This window comes from Podarcis tiliguerta (genome assembly GCF_965153285.1).
Source record: "Podarcis tiliguerta genome assembly, chromosome: 1".
NCBI lineage: Eukaryota > Metazoa > Chordata > Lepidosauria > Squamata > Lacertidae > Podarcis > Podarcis tiliguerta.
This window is the reverse complement of record NC_139534.1, coordinates 54,384,765-54,394,608: the sequence shown is the minus strand read 5'-3', so window position 1 is coordinate 54,394,608 and position 9,844 is coordinate 54,384,765. Positions and strand designations below refer to the sequence as shown.

General features: G+C 40.5%; 2 protein-coding genes across 2 annotated transcripts; both read left to right on the top strand.

Annotated features, from left to right (window-relative positions):
- Window positions 1-3,554: 3,554 nt before the first annotated feature.
- On the top strand, window positions 3,555-4,490 carry LOC310679256 (olfactory receptor 5AR1-like; the record flags this gene model as incomplete). Its single annotated transcript, XM_083444135.1, has 1 exon — window positions 3,555-4,490. One exon carries the CDS (start codon window positions 3,555-3,557, stop codon window positions 4,488-4,490), a length of 936 nt encoding a protein of 311 aa, XP_083300261.1.
- Window positions 4,491-8,150: 3,660 nt separating this feature from the next.
- Window positions 8,151-9,086, top strand: LOC310679206 (olfactory receptor 5AR1-like; the record flags this gene model as incomplete). Its single annotated transcript, XM_083444078.1, has 1 exon — window positions 8,151-9,086. The coding sequence occupies one exon, from the start codon at window positions 8,151-8,153 to the stop codon at window positions 9,084-9,086; it is 936 nt and encodes a 311-aa protein (XP_083300204.1).
- Between the last annotated feature and the right edge of the window lie 758 nt (window positions 9,087-9,844).

Below are 9,844 nucleotides of genomic sequence, written 5' to 3'. Positions count from 1 at the left end.
CAGAGCTATTGGAAGCAATCAATCAGACAAAAACAGGGAAATCTCCAGGACCAGATGGACTGTCAGCTAAATACTATAAAAAATTAGATAAACAATTATTAACAACATTACAAGCTACAATGAGCGAAATGTTAAAGTAAGGGAAGGTCCCAGAGGCTTGGAGAGAGACATATATAACTTTAAACCCAAAACAAGAGACAGATTTGACCTCAATAAAAAATTATAGACCTATTTCATTATTAAATAATGATTACAAACTGTTTCCTAACATATTGGCTAATAAGATGGAAATAATACTGAAGGAATTTATACATTATGACCAGGCAGGCTTCCTTCCAGGGAGACAAATGAAGGGTAATATAAGAAATATTATAGAATATATAGATATCATAGAATACTTGAAAATAAGAAATGAAAAGCAGGGAGCATTAGTGTTTATAGATGCTGAGAAACCATTTGATAATATTTCATGGGAATCTGTGAAAAAAGTCCTTGAAGAAATGAATTTTGGAGAAAATTTTAAGAAAGGGATTCAAGCAATATATTCTGAGCAAAATCCCAAATTAATTATAAATGAGACACATATTGAAAGCCTCTGAAGTTGAGCATAGTCAATGCACAGGACTGTGTTTCTTTGCCGCTGACAGCATAGAGCAATATGACAATCTCATCTTGTTATCATCCTGCTCAGATATGACTAAGAAGGTTGAAGAGGGTTCCAGGTGGAAAAATCAAAATTAGAAACAGAATTGTTAGATTCCAAAGTTAAGAACTTGTCAAAAATGTATAACTTGCTGTTGAAATGGAATACTCAAGATGAAACGGTGAAATCTGCTATGATTAAATGGGCACAAGATGTTGGACATAACATTATGATGGCTGACTGGGAACAGTTATGGACCACAGGTATGAAGTTTACGGCATGTAATGCCTTAAAAGAGAACTTAATGAAAATGATTTACAGGTGGTACATAACACCAGTCAAGCTTGCAAAAAATCTATCATTTGCCCGATAATAAATGTTGGAAATGTAAAGAGGCTGAAGGTACATTCTTTCACCTTTGGTGGACGTGTCCAAGGATTAAGACTTTCTGGGGGATGATATATAATGAAATGAAAAAGGTATTTAAATATACCTTCCTGAAGAAACCAGAGGCCTTCCTCCTGGGCATGGTCGGCCAATTGGTGCCAAAGAAGGATAGAACTTTCTTTATGTATGCCACAACAGCAGCAAGAATACTTATCGCAAAGTATTGGAAGACACAAGATCTACCCACCCGGGAAGAATGGCAGATGAAGCTGATGGACTACATGGAATTGGCGGAAATGACTGGCAGAATTCGAGATCAGGGAGAAAAAATTCAGAGTATATTTACAGAAATATTGCAAAATTAATGAATGCTAGAAGAATGCTGGAATGAAGCTATATGGTTTTAGCAGAAATGTTATAAAGAATTAAGTAAAAACTGATTGTTAATGGGCTGAAGTGGAAAATTTAAAGTTAGATTGTGTTAAGATAAATTATAGAACAAAAAATTGAAAAAGATGGAAAGGATTTGCTGAAATAGCTAATCGAACTAGAATACAAAAAAGGGAGGTGTGAGGAGGTCGATGAAACAAGTAAATGAAAGGTAAAGCTATGAAAATATGGGATGTGTTTTTTAAATGTTTTTGTTTCTCTAGTTGTTTTGATGTATTGGGGAGTTTTTTTGCTTTTCTTTTTCTTTTTATTTTTGATGTATTGTTTGTTAAATCTTTTATTGTTTCTTTCTCTCTTTTTTTTGTAACTATTAAACTTCTAATAAATATTATTTTTTTAAAAAAAAGAAGGTTGAAGAGGGAGCTTGCAAGCTTCATCCCAGCTGCAGCCAGCTCCAGAGTTGAATAGACTGTCTGGGGAGTCTCCTCTCCTCTCCTCTCCTCTCCTCTCCCAATTAACTCCCATTTCTGCAAAATATTGCATAGACTCTCCGGGGGGGAGGGTTGCATCTTTCCTTCCCAGTTGACCTCAGTCTCCAGGGTGAGAGCAGATGAAGGAAAAGAACTGGGCTGGTCGCAAGAGGAGGAAGAGGCTTTTTTGAGTGTTCATGCACACCTGGCATGAGATGCAGGGCTGTAAATCAAGGAGAGTGCATTGAAGAACTGGAGGGGTAGGAGCCTAGGACTCCTGCCTTCACCACCTACAGCATCTCCAGGATGCCTTGTGGAGCATGGAGTGCTGAGAGACAGGAGTGGAGGCTGGAGAGCCTGCACTGTAAAAGGTGTTTATTATTTATTTTTATTTCAAGTAGAGACTAGAGGGGTCATTTAAAGAAGTGCATGGGGTAGAGGGGGGACGGGGGGCTGCGTCAGAGGCAGAATAACCAAAATGCGAGAGTGAAAGATAGGAGTGGTGAAAGGGGGGAGTATAAGAAAAACGGATGAGTTGTTTAAACTAAAATCAGGACTGAAAATAGAGCTATATTGATTTACAAAGGGGGCTTCAAGTAGCCCAGTGGTATTTTGGGAGGTAATAAATTGAGTTGTTGTGTAATATAGAAAGTTGAAATGTCTGCTTTTAGTGTGAAGAGAGGTCCTTACCTTGTTATTTTGGTGCACTACAATTCCCATCTTAAACACTGACTTTGAGGAATAAATGTTGTGTGTGTGTGTTTCAGTTTAAAGCAGAGGCTGGGTAGGAGTGCTTTAGTTGAAGTGCAGTACTTGGAAAATCCTGTTCTGATATCCAGTGCAGTCTTCCAGTTGTTAAAAACACTAACAGAGAAAGTTCCAGTATTTTCCCTTTAAGTGAATTTAGCAAAAACAGATATCACCGGAGACAGATTCCAGCCAGGAGCATTTGTTGTTCCAATTACTGTTAAACATTTTGTTCATGGTTTCAGCCAACAGGAGACTGAATCACTGTGAAATAGTAACATGCAGACACTCTTTGTGTAAGGGAGTAAAGAATGTCAGGACTGTGACATTCAGGACTTGGACAAATGTGGTCCTCAAGTAAGTCTAAGTCCATAGGACCCTTCCAAGTTAACACTTGCTCACTAGACAATGCCTTTCATTAGCCTATCCTCCTCAAGGACTTTGGGCTGCCGGGAAGGTGCTGCTGAATTCTCCCACTGAGCTTGAGGTCATGGGAGGTGATAGGAAGAATCGGTCCCTGATTTTTGAGTGGATTTTTGAGGTCCACTAGCGATGGAGGTTAAATTGAATTTTGTTTGCATTTTAGTGTAAATGACTTAATTTGTACTTCTTGAACCAATATGCAAACCAAAATTCAGCTATGCTTAGAAATGTGGAGTTCCCTGTATTTTATGATGCCGCTTTCTAAAAAGAACATTAGGTACAAAAATGCAGATATTGGTGAAAATAACCTCAAAACTGGATTACATTAGGGGAAATCACTTCAAAAAAATTCATATTTGTCAAAACTGCATAGAAAAATGTGCTTATTAGAAGAAATTTGCACTACATTGCTAGGAAACTTTCATGAGGATTAAAAATATATACTTGTTTCACAATTTCATTTTCTTCCTCCTAGGGAAACTTTGGGGTAAATAATGGAATACACGAATCACAGCATTGTGACTGAATTCATCCTTCTGGGCTTCATGGACCATCCAGATTTGTGGACCATTCTCTTCCTGGCATTTATCCTCATCTACATTGTCACAGTCTCAGGAAATCTTGGCATCATCATCCTAGCCGCTCTTGATGCAAACCTTCATACCCCAATGTACTTTTTCCTCAGCAACTTATCCTTGGTTGACGTTGGCTATTCCACTACTATTGCTCCTAGGTTGCTGATGACCTTTCTACAAAAGAATAGCACTATTCCGTTCTCAGAGTGTACCGTGCAATTCTTCTTTTTCTGTCTGTTTGTCACAGTTGAAACTTGTCTTCTAGCTGTTATGGCTTATGATCGCTTTACTGCCATTTGCAACCCGTTACTTTATTTTGTTGCCATGTCTAAAAAGCTCTGTCTGGTGTTAGTAACAAGTGCATATATTTGTGGCTTTGTAAATTCAGCTGTTCAGACTTTCGTGATATTTAGCCTGCCCTTTTGCAGCTCAAATGTTATCAATCATTTTTTTTGTGACCTTCCTCCCATCCTAAAACTTTCCTGTTCAAGCACAGCAGTGGCTAACACTGTGCATTTCATCTTTACTACTGCAATAGTCACAACCACTTTGTTGATTATCCTCATCTCCTATACCTACATCATTTTTGCCATCCTGTGGATTCGCTCTGCCCAGGGCAGACACAAAGCCTTTTCAACTTGTACCTCTCACTTCATGGCCGTTACAATCTTCTATGGGACTATCATCTTTATGTATCTGAGGCCCAATTCTGGGGTCTCAAACAATGAAGATAAAATTGTTTCAGTGTTCTATACTCTTGTGATCCCAATGCTAAATCCATTGATTTACAGTTTGAGAAATAAAGATGTGAAGGATGCTTTCATAAGGACGAAAGGGAAGATTTCATTAAATTGATTCATTTCCTTTTTAAGATGAGTTTCATTTTCCAATAGATAATAACCAAGAAAGAAAATATGTATTTGTTTTTTGTGAGCTTGCCTGTTTGTCTACATCTGCTGAGTGGCACTTGTGATCCATAGTGTGTAAATGGCTTGATTCAATCACTTTTTGTGGTTAGGTGGAGGAAGCACGTTTAGCCTAAGTGATCTTCTTAGGAGTTGGCCCCAAGGTTGGCTTTTTGGACTCTTTGGCCCAGGGGCTCCCCTCGGAGTTTACAGTTGATTTTTGCACTTACAGAAATTTCCTTCTGCAGGAAGGTTTGGTTTGGTTTCAGAATCAATAAAGTGGCTTGAAAGCCAACCTAATGTGTCTGACTTTTTATTCAGCCATCAGGTCACAACAGCAGTACTCAGTGATCTATATGATGGAACAACTAGACTGTGAGTGAATGGTCTTTGTCCTGCTCTATGTTACTCTCTTTTATTTATTTTAAAAATTGTACCTAAGATTAATTCACAGTGCCTCCCATCTAAAAAAAGCCAATCTAAATAGTCCAAACTGCTAAAATCTATTTTTTACTCATTTTTAAAAAATAGTTTACACCAACAGAAGGATAAAATAAAGCCACACTAAAACTCAGCAGAGTATAAATGTTCTAGCTGCTAATCTGAAGTTTAAAGTGGGAATATCAGATGAATGTCTCTCAGGAGGGTATGCTACAATCTGGGTGCTTAGAAAGAAAACACCCTGTCATGCATCCCAATCAGTTATGCTTCTCAACATGGTGAAACACACCAAAGGAACTCTGAAGTTGATCACAATTGATGCACAGGACTGTGTGCATTGCAATGGGATTTATTTTAGGCCGATGGGGCCCCTTTTGCCTGGTGGGGTAAGGACTAGTGAAGCGTCAACTGAGGGGCAGAGTTCTGTCCATGTCATGCTTCTGTGGGGATTCACAAGAAGAAGCTCTCCCTCTGTATTTTGGAAAAGAAGGTTGTTTGTACAGATGCAGAAATGGCATTGGGCAGGGTCAACATAGTACAGGGGGCTCCTCATAAGGGGTCTGAGGAGGGGGATTGGCCACAGTACCCAAAGCTCAGGAGTTGAAATCTTGGTTGGAATCCTCACCCCGGTCGGCCAGCAAGATCTTGCAAGCGCGGAAATAGCCTTCTTGACCATTGGACTCACTATTGGTCTAGTCCAGGGCTAGATGATCCTTCGAGTCCCTTCCAACTTGACAATTCCATGATTCTATAATATAGGGGAATAGTAAAATGCTTTACTCATTGTGTTGGTATAGAATTTTAAAATATACAGGGGGAAGATTTGGGGCTGTGTGATCCCCAAGGGCTGACCTGAAGTCTCCAGTTTTGCCTGGCTTTTTCCAGGTGGCAGTGGGAGAGCCTGGATCTACAGGTGGGCAAGAGTGTCTTAAAAATATATTTTTTAAAGAAGACTGCAGGTGAAGCTAGTCAGCTTCAGCCAAGCTGGAATCAACTGCAAATTATTGCATACATTCTCTGAGGAGTCTGCCTTCCTTCCCTCTCCCAATTAACTCCCATCTCTGCATAATATTGCATAGGATCTCCACGGGGCTGCGTCCCCCCCCTCCCTATTAGCCTCAGTCTCCAGGGCTCAGTGGTGGGAGGGAGAGCAGATGAAGAAAAAGAACTGGGCTGGCCTCGAGAGGAAGATGGGGCTTTGAGTCAACTTGCACACCTGGCGTGAGATGCAGGGCTGGAAACCAAGTAGAGCAAACTAAAGAGCTGGAGTGGCAGGAGACTAGCACAGCTGCCTCCACCACCTGCAGTATTTTTTTGGATGGCCTATGGAGGCTGGAGTGCTGAGAGACAGGACTGGAAACTGGAGAGTGTGGACCAGAGGAGGTGCTTATTATTTATGTTCATTTGCAGTGCAGTGGAGACGAGAGGGATCATTTCTCGAAGTTGATGGGGTGGGAGGCTGCATCAGAGGCTGAATAAAAGAAAATGCTGGATTGAGAAATTCCCAATCCCACTACAGGACTTTTTCCCTTTCCATCTCCATGGAAGTCCCCACACTAGCTCATCCTTGAAATAATCCAGTTGGCAACCCTGGGAATGGGTATAATAAATCAGTTTGGATGTGGGAAAGAAAAGAAGGGAAGTGTATTTAAGAAAAATGGAGGACTTTTCTAAACTAAAATCTGGATTGAAGATAGAACTTGATTCACAAAGGGGACTTCAGCTAGCCCAGTAGGATTTTTGTCTCCCACCCCCTATGTTTCTTAAACTCAGTGCTTGGGGAATAAATTGTGTTTGTGTGTAATGTAGAAATTTAGAAGTGTCTGTTTTGGATGTGAAAAGAGGTCAATTTTTACTTGGGTAGACTACATTTCCCATCACATTCCATGTCTTAGAAATAGAGTTTGGGGAATAGGGTTTTGGTTTTTTGTTTTGTTATGTGTTTCAGTTTAAAGGAGAGGCTGGGAAAGTTAATCTGCTTTGTGCTACTGTCCCCACTTCTGCCACATTGCTTCCTGTGCCAGACAGGTAGACCTGCACAGGTGATCTTGTATGTGGATGTTAATGTTATGTGTTCTAATGAACTCAGGCAGGAATCCCTTGTGGCACCTTAAACAGTACCAAATTCTGTAATGGCATAAGTGTTGCGGGGGTGGGTGGGTCAATCATGATTTCAGGAGGAAAGGAAATGCATACAGCACTGACTGGCAATTGTGTCCTTATCACTGGCTGCTTGCAAGTGTGGTTCACGACAAGTAAATGTTGCAAGGGCCTCTGTTCTTCCTTTGCATGTGCTTTATTTTGGTTAGTGCTTAAGGTGTGTCCTGCTTAATGCCATTGTTGTGGCCTGCCCAATGTGATTAATGGGGCCTGCCCCTACGTTTCAAGTTTGGAACCTATAATCTCAGCAACTCCTGACCGGGAATGCTTCTGACCTGGACACCCCAGAAAGGATATCTTTTTCAGAATTTTCCTTCTCCTAGATCTTCCCAAGTTGACCAGCCCCATCTGCCCCTCACCTCCCTCTACAGCAAGTGCATAAATGGCCTTCTTGACCATTGGACCCACTATTGGACTTGTCTGCTCAATTTGTCGGTGCCTGTCTTCACATGCAGGGGAAGGCTCTATCACACCAAAGGTTTGAGACCATTGGCTACCATCATGTGGCTTAGCCGACCAGTCGAAGCTATATCCCAGGGCTTGGACACTGTCACATGCTGATAGCTTCTAGGAGCCACAGGTGAGTATGGAGTGGGACTAAAGGTGGACAAAATACCCCTGAAGGAGCATGACGTGTCTCTCACAAGAAGTACTAACCATTCCCTAACGCCCACACTACTTAACTCATACTTCTCAAACTAATATGCAAACCCAAATTCTGTTATCCTTAAGTAGGCACTTCACTGAATTTTGTGGTGTAGTTCTCCAAAAAAAGGGTTAAAAATGCATATATTGGGGAAAGTGTTCACAAAATGGACATATTAATGCAAACTTTATCACCTTGGGGTAAATCCATTTCAAAAATCTGCATGTTACTCAAAACTGCATATAGAAAGGTGTTTATTAGGAGAAATTTGAACTAAAATGCTGATAAATTTTCATGAGGATTTTTAAAAAATACTTCTTTCAAATGTATTTTTTTCCTCCTAGGGAAACTTTGCAATAAATCATGGAATACATGAATCACAGCATTGTGACTGAATTCATCCTTCTGGGCTTCATGGAACATCCAGAGCTGTGGACCATTCTCTTCCTGGCATTTATCTTGATCTACATTGTCACAGTGTCAGGAAATCTTGGCATCATCATCCTAACCACCCGTGATGCACACCTTCACACTCCCATGTACTTTTTCCTCAGCAACCTGTCCTTGGTTGATATTGTGTATTCCACTACTATTGCACCCAGGTTGCTGATGACCTTTGTAGCGAACAACAATGCTATTCCTTTCACAGAGTGCACCATGCAATTCTTCTTTTTCTGTATGTTTGCCACAGTTGAAGCTTGCCTTCTAGCTGTTATGGCTTATGATCGCTTTACTGCCATTTGCAACCCATTACTCTATTTTGTTGCCATGTCTAAGAAGCTCTGTTTGCGCTTAGTAATTTGTGCATACATGTGTGGTTTTGTGAATTCAGCTATTCGTACTTCATTCATATTTAGCCTGTCCTTCTGTAGCTCAAATGTTATCAATCATTTCTTTTGTGACGCCACTCCCATCCTGAAACTTTCTTGTTCAAGCACACAGGTGGCTGACACTGTGCACTTTATCTTTGGTATTGTGGGAATCCTACCCACTTTGATGATTATCCTCATCTCCTATACCTACATCATTTTTGCCATCCTGCGGATTCGCTCTGCCCAGGGCAGACACAAAGCTTTTTCCACTTGTGCCTCTCACTTCATGGCCGTTACAATCTTCTATGGGACCATCATCTTTATGTATCTGAGGCCCAATTCCAGTGTCTCAAAGGATGAAGATAAATTAGTTTCAGTGTTCTATACCCTTGTGATCCCAATGCTAAATCCATTCATCTACAGTCTGAGAAATAAAGATGTGAAGAATGCTTTCCTAAGGATGACAGGGAATATTTCATTAAATTAAGTCAGTTCTTTTTCAAGATGAGTTTGAGTTTCCAATAAAGAATAACCAAGAAAGTGGGTATTTCTCTCTCTGTGTGTGTGTGTGTGTGTGTGTGTGTGTGTGTGTATTTCTGTGTGTAATCGTCCTGGTGTGTTGCTTTTTTTTGCCCATTCCACACTTAATAGTCACTAGGTGGCATTAATAGTACATAGCATGGCTGGCTGGTATCTGTGTGTCTTGGGAGACAATGGATGAGTTTGTTCTCAGGGGTGATCTTCATTGATCTACAGTCTGAGAAATAAAGATGTGAAAGATGCTTTCAGAAGGATGAGAGTAAAGATTTCATTAAATGATGAGTTTGAGTTTGAATTTGAGTTTCAAATAGATAGAAATGTGGATTTGTTTTCTCTGAGCGGCTAGATGCATGTTTGTCTACCCCTGCTGAGTGGCAGTTGTAGTCCATAGTGTGATAGGTTTGATAGGCTTGATTTAATGACTTTTGGTGGTTAGGTGCAGGAAGCAGGTTTAGCTTTAGTGATCTACTTAGGAGTTGGACACAAGGTCGGCTTTTTGGACTCTTTGGCCCAGGGGCTCCCCTCGGAGTTTACAGTTGATTTCTGCACTTACAGAAATTTCCTTCTGCATGTTTTGATTGGTTCAGTTTCAGAATCAATAAAGTGGCTTGAAAGCCAACCTAAAGTATCTGACTTTTTATTCAGCCATCAGGTCACAACAGCAGTACTCAGTGATCTAAATAATGGAACAACTAGACTGTGAAA